The 24,414-nt window shown below is 42.4% G+C and overlaps 1 protein-coding gene across 2 annotated transcripts in view; it reads right to left on the bottom strand.

Moving 5' to 3' along the window:
- Positions 1-4,396: 4,396 nt before the first annotated feature.
- The window catches only part of Ipo9 (importin 9), a 43,857-nt gene continuing 23,839 nt past the window's right edge, over positions 4,397-24,414 (bottom strand). For both annotated transcript variants that reach the window (XM_010645098.2, XM_033762159.1), the window contains exons 11-24: positions 23,701-23,799; positions 22,090-22,196; positions 21,264-21,403; positions 18,671-18,830; positions 13,924-14,150; positions 10,844-10,992; positions 10,260-10,388; positions 9,010-9,285; positions 8,438-8,604; positions 7,321-7,454; positions 6,152-6,274; positions 5,668-5,772; positions 5,378-5,454; positions 4,397-4,973 (exon numbers count right to left, since the gene is read on the bottom strand). In XM_010645098.2, coding sequence (XP_010643400.1) covers positions 4,863-4,973; positions 5,378-5,454; positions 5,668-5,772; positions 6,152-6,274; positions 7,321-7,454; positions 8,438-8,604; positions 9,010-9,285; positions 10,260-10,388; positions 10,844-10,992; positions 13,924-14,150; positions 18,671-18,830; positions 21,264-21,403; positions 22,090-22,196; positions 23,701-23,799 — 2,004 coding nt within the window. In that variant the 3' untranslated portion in view covers positions 4,397-4,862. The remainder of the gene's footprint in view (positions 4,974-5,377; positions 5,455-5,667; positions 5,773-6,151; positions 6,275-7,320; positions 7,455-8,437; positions 8,605-9,009; positions 9,286-10,259; positions 10,389-10,843; positions 10,993-13,923; positions 14,151-18,670; positions 18,831-21,263; positions 21,404-22,089; positions 22,197-23,700; positions 23,800-24,414) is intronic.

Genomic DNA, 24,414 nt, shown 5'->3' with positions numbered 1-24,414 from the left:
CTTTTCTCGAGTAAAAAGGCGGGAATGTGAGGGTCCTCATTAGGTGGCTGATGTCCACCATCTGCCAGACAAAAGTGAACAATTCAGAAAATTTGGAATTTTATCATCCATTACTCTTGACTGCTTTGTGACTGGAATCCTGGTGTGAGGCCTAGTTCCAATCCCTGTGAGAACTGGGGCTTTTTCCATAACTGATCTGGCTGCAAAGTGAAAGTCCAGCCTCAGGTTGAGCACTTGCATGGATGGTGAGGAACCTGTACAGTTGCCAAACATCTCATTCCACAGCTGTCACTTTTGGAGAAGCCTCCCTGATGAGTCACGAAGCCTACTGGCTCCGCCTTGCTGGCATTTCACGACCCATCTCTTCCACTCCATCCCCAGTTCGGCCCCCGTCCAGGACCTGGGTTCTCTCACCCAGGCCGCCGTGCACTGCACTCCTCTGCTTCAACCTGGGTTCCAAGTGGCCCTATGTTCACGCCGGGGTTGGGATTGACATCAAAACACTTGTCACTGCTGCTTAAAATTCTTACATAGCCCCCGGCTTTAAAGGCAGCAGGCCCTGTAGAGCCCTCACTCATTCTCCCAGCTGTTTTTGAAGACCCTGTAAACCGTATTCTATTACGTTCCCCCAATATTGGGCCTCACCCATGCTAGTCAAGTGTTCTACTACTGAGCTAGTCCCAAGCCAATTCAACACTTTTGATGTGCTTATAAGCCCTGAAAATGAAGTTGTGTCATGATTTTTTTTCCTTAAATATTTCTTTGAAGAATCCAGCTCCATTCTCATCTGCCTGGCAAAGGCGGAGAACTGGCAGTGAGCAAAGGCTGCCTGGACTGTGGATCACTCTGCCAGGTCACATTTGATGGCTGCCTGTTTCCATCCATCTGTAGAAGGGAGGAAGCAAAGTGACCTACTTTGTGAGGTATTTCCAGTGATATTTAGCAGTGATTGACACCGAAGTGCTCCTGAAGCCTTAGTGGTAACATTAGCCCTTCAAAAGCGCTCGGTTCAAGGGTCCTCTCTACCCACGTTACCCACCACTAGCCAGTCCCCGCTTAGGAAAGTGGGACTGGACACAGCACTTGTTTCTCACAGCATTCCCCATGTGCTGCACTGATTCTGACCCCCGTCTGGACCAGCTCCTGGAGGAAGGACCGAGTCTCCAGCATCTACCACGAGCCTCTCATGTGCAGCAGAGGTTTTTCACTGAAACTGATGGGAAGAGTAGCCAGAAAATCTACCTTTCCTTTATTATCTACTCAGTGGCAATAGATCAGCCTAGCTGTGGAGAGAAAGTGCAGTATGTCTTTCACTGGACAATCCTTTAAATTTGCAAAGCAAAGCCTAAGCGTGAAGACTGAAAAGGATCTTCAGCACTGAGCCAGACAACCTGTTTCTGCTGTCCTGGCTGAAGACCACACTGGAGTCCTGTGGACACAGGACCAGCTTCTCACACACAATCAACACATTCATTTTTTTTTTTTTCTTTTTCTTTTGGTACCGGGGATCAAACTCGGGTCCCTATGCTTGAGAGGCTGGTGGTAGCACTTAACCACATCTTTTTTTTTGGAGCGGGGGCACCAGGATCGAACTCAGGACCTTGTGCCTGCAAGGCAGGTGGCGGAACCAGAGCTAAACCCCGGCCCCGTGACACAATGAGCACATACTACCACACAACACACTTGGCTCGAGTACAGTAATCCGTGACCCTCCTCTACCGCAGCCGCCTCATTCTTCCTCCCTACTGCTAAGGATGGAACCCAAGACTTATACGCGCTAGGCAACTGCTCTATCTTTTCCTTTGGTACCAGGGATTGAACTTGGGTCCTTGCACTTGCAAGGCAGGTGGTGGAACCACTGAGGTAAATCCCCGGCCTTATTTTCTAGAAATTTGATCAGCATTCTACCTGTTTTGTAAATGGCTTCCAATTGTTTGTTGTATGAGTAATGCACATAGATCCCACCTATGCCTAACATTAAAGGAACAGAGCCCCAGGGCACATCAGCTAAAGTCATTCCACATTTTTATTAAAAAAAATTTTTTTTTGAGCTACTGGGGATTGAACCCAGGGTTCTCTGCATTGAGCTGTATTCCCCAGCCCTTCTGAACTTTGAGACTGGGTCTCACTAAGTTGCTAAGCTGTCCAGGCTGGGCTTGCACTTGTGATCTTCCTGCTTCAGTCCACAGTGGAGTAATCTGTAGTTTGGTGAGTTGGTAGTCAGGTGCCAACTTCACTATCTTCCTAGCCTTTGACGGAACTATGGCCGAGTTAGTTAACACAACTAGAGGCTGTAAGGCCAGTTTGCTACCACTTGCTCTTTAGCTCATAACGAACATGTTTGACTCCAGTGACTGACATCACTCTTATGAGTTTCTTTAGGTCATACTTCCCAGTGACTTGTCGTTAGCAACTCCTTTTCTTGGTCTTCTATCTGCTCTCCAGTCTTCTAGTGTTTCTTCCATTTCTTCATCAGTCTTCCCACCAAGAGCACACGCAATTCCTGGGAGCACACTGGTGTCCAGCTGCTGTTAGCCAGCCAGGAACTTGAAGGATCTTATTACCTTATGGGTCTTTTTTTCATCTTCAGCTCTACCCAGTTAAGTCCTGCCCTTTTCAGAATGAAGCTAGTTCTCTGTGGCCAAAGTAGGAGACAAATTGGAGCAAGAGTTCAACTTCCCTGATATACTACTGGCCTCCAAGGTCTTTTCTTCCTGCCGACACTGGACATAATCTCTCCGAACACTTCCTCTTCATTACAATGGGAATGTCCACTTTGCACGCCTGTTGTGAAAGTTAAATGCTCTGGAAACACAAGAAAGTACCTACATACCAAGGCGCTCAAGACTCTCTACTCTCAACCAGTTGTGTCTCTTGGCCAGGGGCGGTCCCTCCAAGCGTCATGGTACCTCTTTCTCAGGAATCAAGTTTAGTTAAGCAAGAGGCTCAAACCTTCCTCAGAAGTCAGCATGCAGACAACAGGACAAGAAGAATCTTGCCAAGGACCTTAGGACCACTTTTGGCACTAGACACAGACCAGGTTTTGTAAATGTCAGGCTACACCATTCAGTCTGTGCTGGGTCCCAGATCTGCTCAAACTCAGCAGTTCATTGCTGCTGGCATGATACCATTCTGTGTGCCAAAATTAATGGCCAACTGAGCTTTATGGAATGGCCTACGGCAATGAGCACCAAGTCAACTGGCACTGCCCTCTTGAAATCAACTATGAAGTGAGTCTCCTAGACACACTGTGGTTCTCTGGGCATCACTTGGCCAGAACTACCATCATTTTCCTTTTAGTGACTCTCCCAACCAGGGGCAGAAGCAGTATTAGCCCAAGTCTGGCTGGCAGTGGGCATCGGTGAACACTCAGGACTTTCAAAGATAGCTTAGTTGAGGAGCTTCCCATCTCATCCTTGGGCCTGAACACTAGGGACACCTAGTGGTACGAAGTCATTACTGACTACAGTATCCTCAGGCTTCCACAAAGTCCTAGAGTAAATGCCCCACTGTAAAGCCCTCCTAAGAATGGAGATACAAATTCACTTCATTACCATTTCCTTTTTACGAGAATATCACCCCACAGAAATGTTTTGTGGCTATTAAAGATGGGGCACCAGATATGGGCACTTTCAAAGGGAATCAATGGGCTTTCTCTCCTCTTGATTTTTAAATCCTCACTCATTCTATGAATACACAACGGACTGAAATCCAATTAAAGGACTGCCTTTAAACTTTTTTTTCTTCAGTGCTGGGGACTGAACCCAGAACCTTGAGTATGCTAGGCAAGTGCTGTACCATTGAGCTGTTCCCCCAACTCCCTTAAACTTACTTGATAGAATGGTGCCAGTTCTAAGAATTGTTTTAAGCTGCTTTCCAAAACACACCAGAATGTCATATAAGTGCCACCTAATCTTTTTTCTCCTCTATTTTTACTTTCCTTTAAAAGGGACTAGAAGGCATAGATGTTGAGACACCTTATACCATGCAGACTAAATTCATGTGTAAAGATGACTTTACTGTCCTAGGAAAATATACACTGCAAATGTGAGGGCCATACCTAACCAATTTAAAGGATTCCTGAGGGGCAGGAGATAACCTTTGAGTATTAGCCTCTGTGGTAATGTGAGGGGAGGCAATTAAATATAGTTGGGTCAGGTGGAATTTTTTTAAATCCTTTTTTTCTAAAAAAGGAAAATCAAACTGCAATCTGTCTGGCTTATTTTGTGTGTGCATGTATATATAGGAACAGTTTGGGAGAGGGGTGCGTGCAATGAAGCAAAAACAAATGACTCCCTTGGACAGAAGAGTCTCAGAGTTGCAGGAGGAAGCAGAGGGGAGGTCACTGGGAAGGTTAGCTTGTAGCTACTCCGTTGGTTCCTACTGAGAACCTGAAGCATCAGTGGTGAGGGCAGAAAGCGATGATCTCTCAAGGGGATTCCTATCTGAACACATCAGGCATCCTATGAAAGTAGACAGGTCTGTTTCAGAACAGAAATGGTCATGACTTCCTGTGGTCCTGAGGTGGGGCAAAATAATCCATGAACGCAGTCCTTCTGGGCACGAATGTTTCTGGACAGGCCAGCAGAGGACTCCGGGAACAGAGATGGGGCAGAATTGGGAAGAACAAAGGTTCCAGAGATGGGGTGTCTGTAGACTTTGAGAAACGTCCTCTGAGCCGGCATTCCTAGGTGACCCCACTGATGAGCCTGGTCTGAGCCACCTGTCACGTCACTCTGAGAAGCCAAGGGCCGAGGGTCGGGAAGCCACCTCAGGCTGAGAAGTTCATCTCAAGGCCAGTGAGGGCTGCAAAATGGTTTGTGGTTGGGCCCAGAGAGGAGCAAAGGTGGGAGGCTCCCCGGTTAGATGCCAATGGTCTGTAGAACCCGCCTCTCGTTGTCATTGAGGTGGCCTGAGAACATGATGTAACAGGGCTGCTGAGCAAACTGGCAGAGGAAGTCTGTGAGATACGCCTGGACGGAAGAACAAGAGTGGCGTTACTGAGCGTTCCCAGAGCCACCCGTCTGCAGTGGGCTAGAACCAGCACAGTGACAGGGAACGCTGGCTTTTAGACAAATGCCAGCTTCCAGAGGGATGGTTTTTGAATTCTTAGATCTACTTTAGGTACAACTCAGGGACAAATTCTACAGGGAACTGAACTATTTCCCAGCTTCTACCTCATCTTTCACCCTGAGGACCCTCACAACACAGCTTCATGAAGCTGGGTCATAACACTGGTATAAAACAAGGTGAAAAGTCCCAGTTCCCCCAAAACCCTCGACCACTCGGCACGGGACCCTTGAGGCTTCACGAAGAACCATGAATGATGCAAGCCCATTTTCCTGTTTCCCAAGACTTCTTTCCTGGACACCCTCACCTGCAGATCAATCTGATAGAGAGGATCCTTCAGGGCATCGGGGTCATCTTCCTCATCATCCTCGTAGTAATCCTCCTCTGTCAGACACAGCCAACACAGGGCGGGTCAGGGCAGGGGCCCGTGATCAGCCCTGGGTGGTGACCACCACCACACGGCTGAGGCAAAAGGGGCAAAAGTCCAAGGAACGTCCTTGCAGGCCCACCTCTCCCCTTTCCCGGGTATCCCATCCTTGGCATCACTGTGCGGAGAAAATGTATTTACCATGGCTGTCCTCTTCTCAAACTGCTTACCATATTTACTTGTAGCCAGAATGTCAGATAAAAGCTGGCCAGCTAAACCATCCTCCTCCTCCTCCTCTTCCTCCTCCTGGTCCTCCCACATATCATTGGAGTCATCTACTTGGAAATGAAAAGCAGCTAAAGTACATCCAAACATTTTCCCTTCCCACAACCAAAGAGGCCGGAACAGACAGCCCCAGGGGCTTCTGCTACGCAGCCTGCAGTCAGTCCCCAGTGGAAGACATCAGGCGTGGTCAAACCCTCCTGGTAAATCTGAATGGAAAAACCAGATCTTCCAAAAAGAAAAGGCCAAAGCAGCCTGCGTTCTCCTTGCCAACCACACCCAGCCTCTGATTTTATACGGTAGACCTGACAGGGCAGTCAGAGTAACTTTGTTTTTTTAAAATCAATGACAACAAACCAAATTGACACTTTTGACAATTTGTAACTTCATCTGCCAAGTTAAAAATCTCCTGGGAACAAGGGCCTGGTGCACCTTGACTCCACTCAGCAGGAGCAGCCTGGCGAGCAGCGTTGGCCTCCATGACGTTGGAGAGCTCGTTGATAATCAGCTTTAGGATCTTGACCAGCAAAGGAATGTTTGTCCAGCGCTCTGGGTCTGGGAAGGAAGGGCTTCGGGTTAGACTGTCACCAGGCTCGCTGCTGGAAGCATTCTCATCCTCCTGCACTGCCACTCACCAGAGCTCACAGCCCCTTGGGTGCTTTCTCCTATCCCTGACTACATCTGACCCACCACAGAATGATTTAGAGTAGCCTTATTCTGCCTGCCGTTATGACAGTTCAGAAGTAGTAACGAGACTCTGAAACCAGTAACTGTACAGCATGGTTCTCCAGCCCCCAAGAACTGCAGTTTGAGAAATATTGGTGAATATAAAACTACAGTTAAAGACAGCAGCTCTATCACAAATCCCTAGAGCCATAGGCCAAAGACTATCTGATGATAACACTGTCAATATGGGTGTTAAGATTCCATAATGAAGTTGGAAGCTGGGGATCCTTGGTACTAGAAAGTATTTTTGTCTATTTTCAACAACAGGATGGATATATATTCTGATCCACTGTTCGCCTACTGTTTTCTTTCTTTTTGTGGGGGTGCTGGGGACTGAACTCTGACCCTTGTGCTTGCAAGGCAGGTGGTGGAACCACTGAGCCAAATCCCCGGCTGCCTAGTTTTCTTCTGTTTCTTTATCAAATCCTTTTTTTTTTTTGGCGATGGTACCAGGATTTGAGCTATTTCCCAAGCCCTTTTTAAAATTCCTTTATTTAATCAAATCCTTTTTTTTTTGGCGATGGTACCAGGATTTGAGCTATTTCCCAAGCCCTTTTTAAAATTCCTTTATTTTGAGAAGGAGTCGTGCTAAAGTTAAATTGCCCAGGCTGGGCTCGAACCTGTGATCTTGCTGCATCAACCTCCCAGAGGGCTGAGATTATAAGCATGTACCACCATGCAAAACACTAACATGTTTTAAAAACAGAGATCCCTAAGCCAGGGATTTAGCTCAGTGGCACTACCCGTCTGGCAAGTGCAAGGGTCATGATTTCAATCCCTGGTTAAAGAGAGAGAGAGATTCCTATACACCCCGGCCCTTCACCCTAGGTATTCTTAGCCCCTACAAGGAGTGGAGGGATGGCAGCATCACCCACTTTTGGCTGACTTAGAGCGGGTACGGATGCCCTCATCCATGTTGTAGATCTCTTCTCCTTTCACGCGGATATCCTGCAGCCGTTTGTCATCTGCATTGATGCCATGCTGGAGTAGTTTACACAGTGCCACAGAGCTGGGAAGAAAGAGACAGAAAAGGCCACTTAGCCAACCATCTAGAGTTCACTCCAAGGAAATCAGCCCAAGATGCTGTCTCTTGAGTGTGAAATTTCATTTACAACTAAGTAGGAGAGATGAGTGAGTTTAGTTGAAAAATAGAATTCATGAGACAGTCTAAATGAGGTCTTCTTACAGTTTAGCTCTAGAGTGACCCTACAAGTTCTCCTGTGCCTGGAGGGCTAGACGGGAGGTGATGTACTCATGGTGGATCCATCCACAGATTAGCTTAGTGGTGAGGTGCTGTTGGGAGGTGGGGACTGCAGTCACTGAGGGGGGCTCTGGGGGGTTTATTTCCCACCCCGGCGGCCTTCTCTTCTTGCTTCCTGGCCACTATGATGAGCAGCTTTCCTCTGTCCAGGTGCTTCTACCATTCCATTCTGTTTTGGAGCCAGATGACTATGGACTGAAATATTTAAAAGTTATGGGCCAAATAATCCTTTCCTCCTTTAAGTTGCAGGTGTCAGGTATCACGTCTCAGCAATGGGAAAGTGCCTAAGACAGATCTGCTCTTGCTCAAGCAAAGCTAGGGTGGCCAACAATCACAATGGGTGGCCACAGCAGAGTGCAAAGGGTGATGAGTCTAGGCCAGAAAGTCAGAAAGCCAAGGTCAGAAGGCTCAGGTTTCTAAAGGATAATGTGCTACTGAGCAGTACTTAGCTGGGTGGGGTCTACAGCAGAAAGGCTCTCAGCCAGCAGACATCAGAAATATATGGACTACTCTGTTGAGGATTTCAAGATGGGACCTATTCAAGCTGAGTGTGGTGGCACACACCTGTCATCCTACTACTTGGGAGGCATTCAAATATGCAAGTGAGCAAGAAAAAGGAAAGAAACTATAAGGACTAGCTCGATACATCAAACAAAAATCAACAGTCCAAGCGAGAGACGGAAGAAATGTGAGCAGGGGCAGAATGCTCAGGGAAGAAAATGGGGCTCTACCTGACTTTGCCTTCATATTGTCCATAGAACAGATGCTGTCGGCTTGTCCACTCAGCCATCACAAACTCCAGGGCAGGTTTGCCAGTAGGTCCTGGGAGGCTACAAAGGAACTCCAAGAGAGGCTCCAGCTGAGTGTGCACCAGATGAGCAAACACCATGATCAGAGACTAGGAGACAACAAGCAGCACATCTGCTTCAGGAAATTAATTTCACCAACACAGCAGACAAAAAGGACAGGGCTCATTAGCCAAGAAACGGTCTATAGGGCTTGGGATTTAGCTTTGTGGTTCTGCCGCCTGCCTCACAAGCACAAGGTTGTGAGTTTGATCCCCAGCGACCCCCCCACAAAACAAACAAACAAAACCAAACCCAAAAAACCAAAAAACAGTCCATGCACTGCAGGGACCCAAGAGAACATGGAGCTTTCCTTGTCTGTGTTTCTTGGGCCAGAAGAGGTCCAGTTTTACTTAACTGTTTATTAAAGATAGTGAGAAGGTAAAACAAGGCCCATATACTAATGTGCATCTCTATCACCCAGGGAGTAGGGAAGCCCAACTCCCCATGTTCCTTACCTGCATGACACTGAGAGTCTCTGCCTGCTGCATCTTACTGAGGATGGCACGAAGAATCTGATCCAGATTCTCCCCCAGCTCCCGCCCCGCCTTGGAGATGAGGGTGGAGACGAGACGGCCCACAAAGGCTGCAGTGAACTCTGAGGTGCGGGGGTCTAGGAGCTGGCTCACCACTTGCATCACATACCACAGTCCATTGTGGCCTTGCTCATCATGCCACTGCGCAACCTGCTCCAGTGTCACTGACACATAGGCCCGCAAGCACTCTCCACCATTCTGGGGAGAGAAGGGGCAAGCAACATTAGCAACCAGGAGACAGGTGCCATGAGGCCCTCAGCTCGTACGGGCAAATGTTACTCAGAGGTCCAATGCCTCACAAGAGCCTCCGCGGTTTGTGGCAGGCTCATTCCACTCGGTCAGGTATGTTCTGTTACAGATACAAACACGGATCACACAACCCCCTCTCTACGCAAACAGTTATTTAAAAAATGTGTGCATCTGAGCGCATGGGCTAGTGGTCAAGCAAACTGAGCTTTAACTATAAAGGTTAATCTCTGTACTGAAACATTTCTCAGATATAGCAATAACTGGGGGTACTATAGGTTTTTACAGGAATAAAAACAGACCTTCAACAAACCCCAATTTGCCTAGGGGTTTCCAAGCTGATTAGTATCCACTGGCAAGTTCCTAAAACTCTTCTATCAATTAGAGTTAGTAAAGTCCTGAAAAAGCAACCAACTCACCCAAGGAAGAGAAAAAAATTCAGGCAACCTTCACCTCTCCAGAGGCCTATCACTTGGCTGACTATCAATAGGGGAAATATTCAGAAATGGTATGGTCCCTAGTCTAAATGTTTGTAATCTCTTTTGCAGTACCAATACTCAGATACAGAAAGCCAGGATTGCTGGGTGTGGTGGTGCACACCTGTAATCCCAGCACTCAGGAGGCTGAGGCACAGGAGGATCGCTGTGAGTTAGAGACCAGCCTGGGCTACATAGTGAGTCCCAGGTCAGTCTCAACTACATAGAGACCCTGTCTCAAAAATAACAAAAAACAAAAACCACAGATAGCCAGGATGCCTTGTATCTGAACTCCTTAGGATATAAGGAACCCAGAAGCACAGAATGTTTGGCTTTTGAGGCTCAAATCTTCCCGGGTCCTCTGGGTAAAAATGGAACTAACAGCAAAGCATGAAAGCATGTCAGACTTCTCAGCTTACTCTAAGCCTGTGGTCTCCACGTCTCAGATACCTGCATGGTGGCATTATCATCTGTGTGAAGGGTGCACTGCGCCACAGCAGGGAAAGCTTGGCAGATGAGGAGCTGGGAAAGGGGAGGCTTTGTGTTCCGCACTACTGTAGTCAGGATATCAATAGCTGTCTGAAGGAGAGAAGAAAGAAGAGTCAGAACTGCCTCTGGGTTGGGAGATGCCCAACAAGCATGTGTACTAGGTGGACAGACACACCACAGCAACCCAGAGAAAGTCATCAATGAAAGGCAAGTTTCCATAAGCAAAGGAACAAAGAGTAGATAGTTTATCACTATATTAGCCACAAGGGGTGGATAGTACATGGACTGCAAGCCAGGAGACATACTTAGTGCTACCGTGCAATGGTGGAACTATGGTCAATTCTAAGTTCACCTCTGGAATCAGAAGAGCCCTTTTTCTTAAATCTTCAGACAAGCACCTACTGCTCTTATGAGCAAAGTGTCCCAGTAAAATTGCTCGATGCCATGAATCTCCAATGCTGTTACTAGTTTCCTGTTAGCTAGGTGGGACCTGTGGGTGGCACTCAGATCTCTCTCTGACACACAAGGACCTTGTATCCACTCACCGCACAGAGTCCTGCAGGGATCTTGTCTGCCGGGGCCTGCATTATGCTGACCAGCGTGGGAATAAGCCTCATCTGCATTGGGCCCTGACAGGCTTCGATCTGAGACAGCTCCTTGAAGATGTCCTGAGCCAGTGAAGCGACAACAGGATCTGAAGTGGAGAAGGCAACACGGAAGCCCTGTTTGATGGTCTGTATCTAATTCTGGCTTAACAATGCTTGCTGTTATGTATGCATGCACACCCATGCTTATAGTGGCACAGTTTGCAATAACTAAAACCTGGAAACGGCCCAAATGCCCATCAACTGAAGACTGGATAAAGAAGATGTGTGTGTTTAAAAAAAAAATAAAATGGAATACTACTCAGCCATAAAGAAGAAACTAGAGAGCCAGGGATTTAGCTCAGTGGTTCTGTCACGTGCCTTGCAAGCGCAGGGACCTGAGTTCGATCCCTGGTACCAAAACAATAAAACAAACAAAGAAGAAACTAGAGACATTTATAGCTAAATGGATGCACATTGAGGCCATATTATTAAGTGAAATACATAGGACAGATGTGTAAATACCAAATAGTTTCTTTGGTGTTGAGAAACAAAGTGTAAATAAGAATCAAAATGTGTAATATAGATGATATGAAACTGGAAAAAAAGGTCTAAAGGCGAGGAGGACATAGGAGTAGGGGAAAGGAAAGAAAGAAAAGGAAAAATGGAAACAAAGTCATTGTAAATAGGGAGGGGTGAAGGGGATGAAGGACAGAGGAAAGGAGAAAAAATAAGAACAAAGATACATCATGTAAAGGTACAAATTCTCAATTATGATGTCATCATTTTGTACACCTAAAATGTACCAGTAAACTAAATGAAAAAGAAAAGAATAAGGCTTGCTGTTTGGCTTTAATCTAAGTCAACTTTTGCTCTGATACTGTATCACATATTTGGGACTTAACCGGGCTACATGAATAACCTGAGAGAAAAGGAGATGCTAAATTTCCAAGAAGCACAGTACTTTACACTTTCTTTTTTTCTTTCTTTGAGACAGGGTCTCGCTCTGCATTCCATGCTGGCCTTGAACTTACTATACAGCCCAGTTGAGCTTGGCCTTAGCCTCCTGAGTGTTGGATTACAGGGCACCACCATGGCCAGTGCACAGTGTGCATGTTTGCATTATGTCAAGGACTAGTCATTAATAGCTAGCTATTCCTAAAAACAAAATTTGCCTTTTCTGGGGTAGTACTGAGGACTGGACCTTTGCTACATCCTCAGCCATTTTTTATTTTGAAATAGTCTTCCTAAGTCACTAAGTTGTCCAGGATGGGTTCAAACTTTTGATCCTTCTACCTCAGCCTCCAACACTGCTAGGATTATAGACAAGTGTGACACCACGCCTGGCTAAAATGTTTTCCCCCCTTGGGGCAAACCTTTAAGGTGTTGCTGTAAAACCAGGACTGATTATGAAGTCAAATGCTTGGAGGGAAAAAAGCCCTTTTGTATGGTACTAGAGATTAATCCCAGGGCCTTGCTCATGGTAGGCAATGTTCTACTATTAAACTATAACTCCTGATACTTACTTATGTTAAGCAGACATGAGTTTCAAAAACAGCCAAGATATATTTTTCTCCAAAAGTCTTGTGTATTGAGGAGAAACCACACATATTTCTCAGGAGGTAGTTCACCAGAGATAAATAACTCACAAAGCCATTTCTGGGGCAAAAATAAAACTCTCTTTCAAAAGAAGACCCTTGGGCCAGGGATTTAGCTCAGTGGTGCCGCTGCCTGCCTCATAGGCACAAGGTCCTGAGTTGGATCCCAGTTACAAAAAAAAAAAAAAAAAAAAAAAAAAAAAAAAAAAAAAAAAGCCAGACCTGTATGAAGAAATGGAACTTCAGCTTGGCCTTTTTTTTTTTTACCTAGGGCAGTGGTGGTGAACCTTTGGCACATGTTCCGCAGCAGGCTGTTTGTGTCACTAAAAGCTCTAAAAGTTTCTCCATCATTGACCCAGATAATAAAAATACCCTCTATTTAGCATGAAAAATTTATGTTGTGTATATTAAAGTACACATAAAAGTCACTGCAGCATTATTTGTAATAGAAAAAAAAATAGAGAATACTCTAGCTGCCCATCAACAGAATGAGTAAATGATGGTATAGAAATTTTGTGGAATATGTGATGGATGGAAAGAATAAAAGATATCCAAGCATGCAATGTGCGAAGATCCCCAAGACACATTTTTAAGTGAAAAGCAAATATCAAGTAAGTAACTCCTCTCTATTTACATCTTTCTGAGCTTCAGTATTGGTGCTCTCTGAAAACAAGTATCTTTAAAAACTTTTTCTAGTAATATAGTATGAGTAAACATATCACAAGAAACTTAAAAATGCAGAAAAACATTAAAGGAAAGAAAAACCTGTAATTCTATCATGCAGAGAAGACAACATTTTGATGTATTTTCTTTTGGGGAAAAAAAATATATATCCCTTTCTAAAGCAAAACTGAAACCTGGGATCATATTCTGGACTTTTTATGGAAAGTTGTTTTTTACTTTTTATAATGTAAACACTTTCCTATAGCTCTAAATCAATGTGAAGCTTGTTTGAGGGCGGCATAGTATTTCATTTGATGGATAGAATTAATCTTCTTTTATTATTTCCATATTTGTACTACTATAAAAAAATCTGATGAATAAATTGTTCAAAACCTTTTGCATGTTTCTTTCTTCAGTTTTTTCTTTTCAGAATTATATTTCTAGGCCTCTTCTAAGAAGCTTTACATTTAACTGCTCAATTTCCTATTCCACCATCAAAGTTCTGAATTATGTCTCTTGAATATTAATTACCCTTTTATTCATTATATCCTCCCACCTAGGACAGTGTTACAGGAATGGGCCCTCTACTTTTACTGATATATTGATATACATTATCAATATCAGCACAACTATATTCTTTGCTAATTGAAAGCCACATTTTTTGTTTGTGATATTTAGACCATTGTGATAAATAAGACCTTAGGGAAACTTTCACCTAATTTACCAGCCATCATGTTTTTTCTAGTGTCTCTCATCAGCACATCCTCCCTAATGGCGTACCATTACTGTACTTTAGGAAAATGGCAATGGTGAAGGGGCAGATTTTGCTTTCCGTGCTTGCTGTGAACTCTGGGTCTACTGTACAAACGATGCATAGAGTCTCCATCACCAGGTTGAGGACCTCTGAGCTGAACTGTGCTGCTAGGTGAATTAAGCCGTCAAGGATGCTGGGGAGGAAGGGCTGAAGCACGTGGGTACTCTCTGAGACCTTCAGTTGATCACAATAACTGGAGAGACAGATAAGCAAGAATTACTTATAAGTAGAACTCTCAATTTCTGGTTTTTCCAATCTTACTTATTATAGTATTTATGTACAGAGCTTTCTAAAGGTAATTTCTAGAGTCAGATATTTTTTCCAACTTTATATGGTATGTTACATAAATATCAGAAGCATTTATTTATTTATTGGTACCAGAGATCGAACTCGGGTCCTCGCAAGGCAGGTGGCAGAACAACTGAGCTAAATCCCCAGCCCCAGCACTTATTTTTCAATTCTTGCTTTTGCTTGTTTTTCAAACAAGGCATTGAATCCAGGCCCCTGTACAGGTTAAGCACACACTCTATCACTGAGCTATATCACATGCACACTTGCTATTTCCTCTAAAATTTCCTCCCTCCTATTTTAAGCAAATCTAGTCATGTCATTACATCCAAATTATTAAGATATTAAGCTAAGTGCTTTCTGATTCCTCAGACTATTATCACTTCAGTCACATTCCTAAGATTTGGAGGCATATTCCCAAAATTTACTAGATAGTTAATGTGTTCCAACATCTTTTTCAATGCAACTGTTATTTAATGTACTTTTTTTTATATATTGCAGACTGGCCTTGAACTCACTATGTAGCCCAGGCGGCCTCAAACACATGGTGATCTTCTTGCCTCAGCCTCCTGAGTGCTGGGATGATTATAGGTGTGCACCACCACACCCAGCTTTGAGACTACTTTCTAACTTCAATATTATAAAAATTTTGTGCTTTTTTTCCTTGAGTTTTTTCACATGCAAAAATGAGATTAATTTATATAAAACTGCATACTTATAGTCAGTATACTACTTATAGGCTTTAAAGTTCTCTACTGACTTCTTATTCAACCAACAAATACTGAATGTCTCTTACCATGTCCAATGGATACAATTTTCACAAATATATATATTATTTAAGTCTTCACTTTTATTTGTATTTATTTATTTATTTTTGGTACCAGGGATTGAGCTTGGGTCCTTGCACTTGCGAGGTAGGTGGAGGAACCACTGAGCTAAATCCCTGGCCCTTTTTGTTTATTTTTAGAATGACAACATTGTTTCTATATGTGAAAAGATCCTAGTACAGAAACATGACTTCGCTCTTTTAGTTAATGATATGATTTTAAGTGTCTTATGGTTATATTTTTGGTCATAGTTGTCAGGTTCCCAGTGACCAAAGAAACTGTAGGCTTTGATCTTAGATTTGGCTATAGACTTTTTTGATTGTTGGTACATTAGATCATTTTTTTTTTTTTTTGACATGAGTCTTGCTATATAATCCAGGCTGGCCTTAAATTTAGCCTTCAGAATACTGAGATTACAGGTGTGTACCCTCTGCCTGGCTTTCATTTTTCTTTTCTTTTCTTTTTGTTTTTTGAGACAGGGTCTCACTATGTAGTTGAGACTGACCTGGAACTCACTATGTAGCCTAGGCTGGTCTCTGAACTCACAGCGATCCTCCTGCCTTAGCCTTCAGTTCTGAGATTACAGGTGTGTGCCACCATACCCAGCTTTCATTTTTTGGGGGGCGTACCTGGGGATGGAACTTGGGTCCTTGCACTTGCAAGGCAGGCGGTGGCACCACTGAGCTAAATCCCTGGGCCTCAGTTTTCATTTTTATTTTCAATACCATGTTGCTCAGGCCTAACTTCTCCTGGAGACTGATGCAACATCTGACTTTGATTAGCTCTCAACTCCTTGGATGTAGTTTTGGGTCCACCTCTCTACTGGTACAGTATTCGGCTGTGCTATCACTACCCCCTACCCCCAAATTTAAAGATTTATAGTTACTCGTTCCTTTAATAAATTTAAATTTTATAGTCCAATATATCACAGACATTGGGCCATCCGTTCACTACTAACACTAGACCTCATATGCCATGTTAAGAGAAATTGGGCATTTTGGAAGTCTATGTTTTTGTAAGTTTTGCTTGTTTGTTTGTTTTAACAAATTACTCCTAAATACTAGGAGTTGCTCCTTATCCTATCCTGAAATCTTCCGGGAAAACAGACACCCCAGGAAGACTGCATATTTTTCTTGAGCTCCTTGCACTGCCTGGCATAATATGACTTTCTCCTTAGGTGCCTGTATCTCAGCCTGAAGGCCACAATTAGGAGCCATGAAGGATTTTTGTAAGAGCAAAAATATCAGGTTTCCATTTAGAAATAGCACCTTGACAGCACAAGTAATATAGGTATGGCAGTGTCAAGGCCAGAAGTGGAGATCAGGAAGCTGCTAAAATAATCCAGACAAGAAAGCTGAGGATGCAGTAAGAGATGACAGGCTAAGGAATCAAGATCTAAAAGGCAAAGAATGGGGATCTCTATTAAAACAGAGAATATAAGGCTTCCATCTTTAATTCAAGAGACAAGGGTTCAAGATTACTACCTTTACCAAAGCAAAGGATAGACATGATAAGCTAGGAGACTAAACAGTAAGCTCTGTAGTCAAGTGCTGATTTTCAGGTACTTATAAGCAGTTTATTCTCACATGCCTAATAAGCAATGGATACACTAATTTGGGATTTCAGGAAAAAGTTTGGCATAAATACAACTAATAAAATATGACACAAATATAAATATTTGTCAATAAATATGTTGCTTCAAAATTTATTTAAGGGAGTTTGCAATGATATAAACTATGACAGTGAAGAATAAAGCTGGAGCAAAAGAAAAAAGCAAGTGTGGTGAGACCCTTAAAAGAATGCTAGATCAATCCCTGGTACCAAAAAGATTGCTAGCAACATTAGAAAGACATTTAAATAATATGATAAAGACATATGCTAGATAGAGAATCGTGGCTGTGAAGAAAAGCTATTATTCTGTCATAGGATAGCTCTTAACTTGCGATCCATAGACAGGCTTTGAGGGATTCAGTGCCTATCACCATATGTACAATTCTGTAAACACATCTGAGTGTCCGTTTATGTGACATGCACATCCGTAGCTTTTGTCACTTTTCAGAGAGATGTTACAGCTTCCAGGAAAACCACTGACCCGCTGTCTATGTAGTCAACAAGAGATATCCATTAATGATTAAAAATAAAAGAGGTGAGCCAGGGATTTAGCTTAGTGGTTCCACTGCCTGCCTTGCAAGCACAAGGACGTGAGTTCAAACCCCAGTACCAAAAAAAAAAAGCTATCTTTACGTATTTTTTTCTGATTGTAAAATGTAAACTTATTACCAACAAGCATCTTAAACATCTAAATATATTCATTGTATTCTAACTCTGGAGAGAATCAATGTAAATAAGGGTGGTTGACAGATACTGCTACTTGTAGGGCCGGGGACTTAGCTCAGTGGTGCCGCTGCCTGCCTCACAAGCACAAGTCCTCAGTTTGATCTCCAATACCAAAAACAACAAAAACCAAAAAACCCAATAAGAACGACCCATTCTGGAATATAAATAAGTAACTACCGAGCCTCTAGAGCATAAATTGTGAAAAAAGATAAAATTAGAAAAAACAAAACAGTGCTTCTAGGCCACATTCTCCCAAATTTAGTTTCTCACACAGAGGCAATCCATCAACACAATGCTGTGGCTTGGACCCTACTTCTCCCACTTGTTAATTTTACAAACAGACGAGTGATTTTTCTCAAAGTCCTAGGTATTCATCTTTGAAATATAAAAAACTGGCCTACATGGTTCCAGAGATGAAATGAATTTAAAGGGAGTGAGGAACAAAAGGGAACAGGGCACCTTCTGGACTCAAAAAAACCATGTTACCCATCTACTTTTCCCCTTTTCTTTTCAGCTTTTAAGATGAATGTCTTGAGATCTTCAGAAAAATTTCCACCCATAATTAAACTAGTGGACAGTCATAGTTTGGGATGTCTATCCTAGGTAATTTTCTCTTAAAGTAATTATTTTTTCTCCACAGGATCACCAAAGTGAGTCTTTATTTTAAGAGAGGGCCTGTGCTGTGGCACAGGGGGGGTCAGTACACAGGAGGGAGCCCTCCTAGACTAAAACCCAAATGGCTGGGGAGTGCTCTGATATAGCAGCTGTATGTGCTCATCAGTGAGGGGCAAATCAGAAATGAGGGAATCTTCTAGAAGGCTTGATGTGAGTGTTCAGATGCAAATAAGGGGCCAGGTCCTTCCCTTCCCGAGTCAAGACAGGGCCCCCTCCCTTCCTCAAAAAAGCAGCAGTAGTGTCTGAAGTGACAGGAGCGGGGAAGCACTGTGGTGACTGACTGCACGCATGCTGGAGTGGAGAGGGGCAGCTGGACTGCTGGGAAGGACACTGAAGCAAGCTGTCCCAGTCCACTAGGAGACACTGAGAGGAAGTAAAGGGAGGTGAGGGGAAAGGGAGCAACAGCTAACAGCCAAGCCATGTCCCCTTCCAGCCAGCACAAGAAAAATGAGAAAGTCAGGCACTCCTCCTCTCAGTTCCCCTGAGAAATTTCATCCTTCTTAAACTTCAGGGGGCAGAGATTCATTTTCTGTAACTGCTTCAAGCTCTCTAAGTAATTCTTATCACCCTATAGTAGCATACTCACCCCCAGATGGCTCTCACCGCAGAAATTCGAACTGATGGGGGTTGTGTCTCATGAAGACCACTAACTGTTGCCTGTAGGAACTGCTGGATCAGTTCAGGGGACATAGCAACAGTGAACCGACTGGCAGCCCAAAGTGCCCGACCCAAGAGGAAAGGAGACACTGGGAGAAACACAGAGGAATTATAGGTTGGATGACGATAGCTCTGTTACATACCCTTCCTGCCTTCTATCTCCACTCGTCAAAGGTTCACAAGTAACTGGATGCTAAATAATATACACAAGTCATTTGAGAGAAAAGCATGATTTCATAAGGTCAAAGCAAATGTGTGCTCTGGTACAGAATCAATTTCCCAGTTTTACTTCTGCCAATTGGCAAAGCAGATCTTGATTTTCAGAAACTAAAGAGATGTTACCAACTCAGTTCCCAGCCCCAACTCTCATTATTCCTTACCTGCACTACTTGGTTAGTCTTCTACATACCTTCACCTCTGCTATTTTCTTCCTACTCTTGGAGCATTGCTAGAACATTATAAACTATAGTTTTCATCATGCCATTCTTCTATTTATAACCTGCCAATGATTTTACAGTCCACCAAATAAAGACCATGTCAGCATGGCTCTCAAGGGTCCTTAAAAGCAGTGATTCTGCCATTACCTATTTCCCTTTATGCATTCTTAACTTAAGTACATACCCCTCCCCAGTAACACATATCTTACTTTGCCAGCTCCGTCCTTTGCGTATAGTACAAGCCAACATACTCTCCTTTTTATTGTCACCTAACTGATTTCTCAAGGGAAAGTAATCCTAATTATCTCTGAGCCAATGTAATTCTGTGTTTAGCATCTTACAGGCTGTGTATTTTGTTTGGTATTCCAGTAATGGTACAGGACTACTATTTCCTGCCTACAATTAGTCGCTCGAGGAGACTAAACTTAATCAGCCTCACATAGGACTGTAGTCACACAGATGAAAAGATCTAGTTAGCAGAAATTAATGAACAAACCCTAACAAACCAGTCAATATTATGCAAAATATTACATAAAACAACAGTTCTCAAAGTATGGTCCATGAACTCCTGGAAGTTTCTAAAGTTAAAACAAATTTTATTTTATTTTATTTTTTTTTGGTACCGGGGATTGAACTCGGGTCCTTGTGCTTGCGAGGCAGGCCACTGAACCACTGAGCTAAATCCCTGGCCCTAAAACAATTTTTATACTAATACTAAGACATCTTCAGTGCCTTTCCCTCTCTTTTATAAACGTACAGTGGAGTTTCCCAGAGGCTATGTAATAACATGGCTCTGAAAACTAATGGAATGTATGTAAGTACAATTACTGTATTTTAAAGAACTTTTGTTTTAAATTTTAGTATGTTATATATTGATAAATAAAGCCCACATAAAAATATTTTGAGGAGTGCTGATAATTTTAAGAATATAAAGGGGTTTTGAGACCAAAAAGTACGAGAATGGCTGACACAGAAAGGTCTCTAGCTGTGAACAAGATTAAGAAATGTTATATATTAAGCTTTTTTCAAATATTGATTTTAGAATATAAAATAAAAATTTGAAGATTCTTTGCCAGGCAAACTCTATAAAGAAATATGTTGATGGGTTTGAGAAATCTTGACACTTTCTTTTAACAGACTATTATATGACAAAGCATTCTAGGATACAGTGATACACAGATATGATTTCTACTAAGACCTTACATTCTAGGAGAGAGAAAACACATTCACCAACTATAATTTGATGCAGTACATGACAAGTATAGAGTGAAACAAGATATTCCCAATGAATCTGGGCTCTGGATAAGCAATAATTTTAATTTTGTGGTTCAGAGAATGGAAATAATGGGGTAAGAAATACTATAACAGATTATCTATTTAGAATCACAGGAGTAAAATGTTATTAAACGATTTAAGCTACTTCCAGGGCTATCCTATGAAAGAAAGGTATGTCAGTAGATTGAGAATGGCCCAAATGTCCCAGGCTTTAAGTACCAAGTGGGGAAGTAAAGACAGTATGTGTCTCTAAGGATGAGAATAGGCATGGCATGGGTAGAATCAATGTAGCGGAAAATGTCACAGTGAGAGCCAAAGATTTTTAGCTACTACTCTGGAGAAATCAGTCTGATAGTAAAGACTACTGTTTCTTCTTTAAGGCAAGCAGCTAACCCATACATAAGTATTGGTGAAGGATACAGTGTGAGAAAAATGACAAGAAACAAACAGGAATAATGAGTCTGACTGGTATTCTGGACTTATTAAAACATGCCAGAGTTCTCAGGTATAGCAACCAGGTTTGCATTCCATTCAAATGCCAAAAACAGTCCCAAATGGGAGCATTTATTTGGGAGGGAACATGAACAGTATGGAAGAATTATGAACTAGACAAAATCAGTCTCTCAGTAGGTGATGTTTGACCCAAGATCTCTGGATTGCTTTAGGCATTTAGGTGAGCTCAGATCCTACAGTGCACAGAATGTCCATAGAAAACAGGAACACTTGGTCTACCTGTCTAGAAGACAAATTTAACTGAGTTGGAGGCAGGTCTAAAGATCTTCCAAAATCTGGGCATGCGCAGAAACATACCTGAGAGGTTGAGGTCTGCAAGGATGACATTGGTCAGGAACCCATGCATGTCAAAATGAATCCTGCCATTTTTCACACTGTCAGTGATAATGGACTTTACTGAGCCTAGGGCAAGCATGCAGGCCTCGTGGATCTTCCACCTGTGAAAAAGATACCACAGGCTGGTAAAACAAACTCTACTACCAAAAATAGGTAAGTATTTGAGGAAAGAAGACTCAGCAAAAAAAAGAAAAAAAAAAAAAAAAAACCAAAAATTTAGGGAGCTGGGGATTTAGCTCAGTGGCTCTGCCACCTGCTTTGCAAATTCAAGGTCCCACATTAATCCCTGGTTCCATAAAAAGGGGAAAGAAAACTCAGGAAAGGAACTTCTAGCATACTCTGACCCAAAAGGGCCATTTATTTGTCCTTCCCACCCACACACAGTTATTAAACGGCACCAGAAATAAAGAGTAAATTTAGTAACAGATTTTTCTAATTAATACAAAGGTCCTTCCTTTCAAGGTTATTTTAAAACAAAAAACAAACAATAAAGAAAAGCATTTTGAGGTTAGGTAAAACTTTTTTTTTTGTTTTTTTGAGACAGGGTCTCACTATGTAGTTGAGACTGACCTGGAACTCACTATGTAGCCCAAGCTGGTCTCAAACTCGCAGTGATCCTCCTGCCTCAGCCTCCCGAGTGCTGGGATTACAGGCAGGCGTGCGCCACCAAGCCCCGCCCAAGGTAAAACTTCTTTAGAACATTTGATTAAAAGTAAGGCTTTGTCTGCCTCAGGTCTGATGCCCAGAACAGGTCACAAGTCAAAACACCTTGACTGCTCGCTCTTACCAGTGCTCAGTGCCACTGTTTTTGGTTTGTTCAGCTTCTTGTAAATGCCGAGTGGCTGCAGCAGCCAGGGCTGCTGCACTCTCATTCTGGAAATCTGTGGCCACTGCCTAGGGGGAAAGAAGGGCTAAAAAAATCTTTCGTGCATAGTAAATGCTTTTTAACAGCAAACTGCTTTAGTCTGGACTATTAAAAGTGAATGATTCAAAGAAAAAAAAGAAGATAGAGAAATAGGAAGTAGGAAGACGTTCTAATAATTTCCCAAATTATATATTCCATGGTTTTAAAAATATTTCAATATATATGCTAATTTGTTTCATTTATACCACTAGGTCTTCTTAGTTCATTGAAAAGAGAGTTTTGTGTTACTATTTGTTTCTTTTTTCTGAGTCTTGTTTTTTGGGGTACCAGGGATCGAACTCAGGTCCTTGTGCTTGTGAGGCAGGCGGTAGAACCACTGAGCTAAATCCCTAGCTCTCTGAGTCTTTTTTTGTCTATGACTTGTACTCTAACATTTTGGCCATTCTTTTAAGATAATCGTATACAGTGTGTTAACTGTTATTCTTTAATTTGTTATGAAATTTTGCTTTATTTTTTCATAGAAGGCTTTAAAATTGGTACTGGGGATTGAACTTGGGAACTTGTACTTGCAAAGCAGGCAGTGGAACCACTGAGCTAAATCCCCAGCCCTAAAAAATGTTTTCTTTATTAATATCTACTTGTATGATATAGAAATAAAGTTTTTAAAAAATGTGAATGGAGGGATTGGGGATTTAGCTCATTGGCACTGTGCCTGCCTCACAAGTGCAAGGTCCTGAGCTTGATTCCTGGTACTGAAAAAAAAAAAGTGAATGGTTCAAATGTTTTCACATATATATGCTAAACTCTGATTAGAAGTACTAAAAATATGATCCCATTAGTTCAGGGTCTATAATGAAATTAGGTAACGCTTATGTTTCTGCAGAGCCTAGGCATTGTAAGGCTAACTAGTTACTTCTGTTGGCTCTATTCACTAAGTATAAGTGAAAGTGACAGATTCAGTTTTACATGGCAATGGACCTGATATTTATTCTTTTAGAATCTGGTCAAGGAAAAATAAGGCTACCCTAATAGCCTTCAAAACTACTATCATCTTTCACAGGTGCTTTAGAAATAAATGATAGTAAGAAGTGATTTGCCAACAAACCTCTGACCCAAAAGGAAGCAAGTGGCAGCTTCCTCGCAGCATTCCAGCCCAGAGACAACCCTGTGCTCTAGTCAGAAGAGAAAGAAAACACAGGCAGAGGGTGGGATGTCCACCTGTCAGTAATTTTGGGCTGGGGGTCAAGCTGTGGTTTATGCTGGTCTTGTTGAAAAGTAAATAAAACTGAAATGTTCTTGATTCAATTACCCTTAAGATTTCATCCTCCGGGAAATTCTTACATCTAATATTTACTTGTAAATCAGAACTAGAAGCAAGAACTTTGGAATCTGAGCCTCAAATTTCATTTTAGAAGCTCTCTTGTATTCCCCCAAAAATCTGAGACTAAGTCACTGGACAGTATTGCTCACTGTGGGTTACATGTCTAGGAAGAAAAAGACTCAAGTGTTACTTGAAGTATCAAAGTAACTCACCAGCAACAGGTCTTGCGCTGCGATTCTAACAGTGTAGGAGAAAGTATCATCATCTTCGTCTTCTACAAACTGTTGGGGGTTGGCTGTCCATACTTTAATCTGAAAAGATGATGAAGTTAGGTTTTTGTGAGGCTACCAATCTGGTTCACGTGCTCCTTTCCATCACACATGGGAAGAATTCACTACCTTTTATCCTAAAAATTCTGGTCTCAAAAGTCTTTTTTGTTGTAGAGAAACAAATCTTTTATCAAGGCATGTAGTAATGGCTTTATTTTCTAGAAGATTCTATGTTGGAATTTGGCAGAACACTTGTTCTCTGCTACTGTCAATCAGCTATTATTATTTTTTTGGTACCGGGAATTGAACTCAGGGCCTCACTTATCAGGGAGGTGATGTGCCGCTGAGCTACATCCCTGGCCCAGGTATTACTTTGATAAACTGATCTTCTGATTATATTAGGTCTGATGGAATATTAACTAAAAAATTGTCAATTTTTGTGCCATTTTAGGACAAGCAACACCTTATTCTTAGATGACCAGGCTAATAATCTAGGCACTATTATTTTTCTACTTATAGTAAAACAAGAGGTTCTGCTAAATATCAGGATCTTTGACTAGTGGCCTTACAGAGATTTCCCTAATGAAAAGTGTTCTCAAAATCCAAATATCTAATATAGGACCAGGAATTAAAAAAAAAAAAAAAAAAAAAAAACAA

This window comes from Fukomys damarensis, unplaced genomic scaffold (genome assembly GCF_012274545.1).
Source record: "Fukomys damarensis isolate Sample0158 unplaced genomic scaffold, DMR_v1.0_HiC HiC_scaffold_11, whole genome shotgun sequence".
Lineage (NCBI taxonomy): Eukaryota > Metazoa > Chordata > Mammalia > Rodentia > Bathyergidae > Fukomys > Fukomys damarensis.
This window is presented reverse-complemented; position numbering and strand designations above follow the sequence as displayed.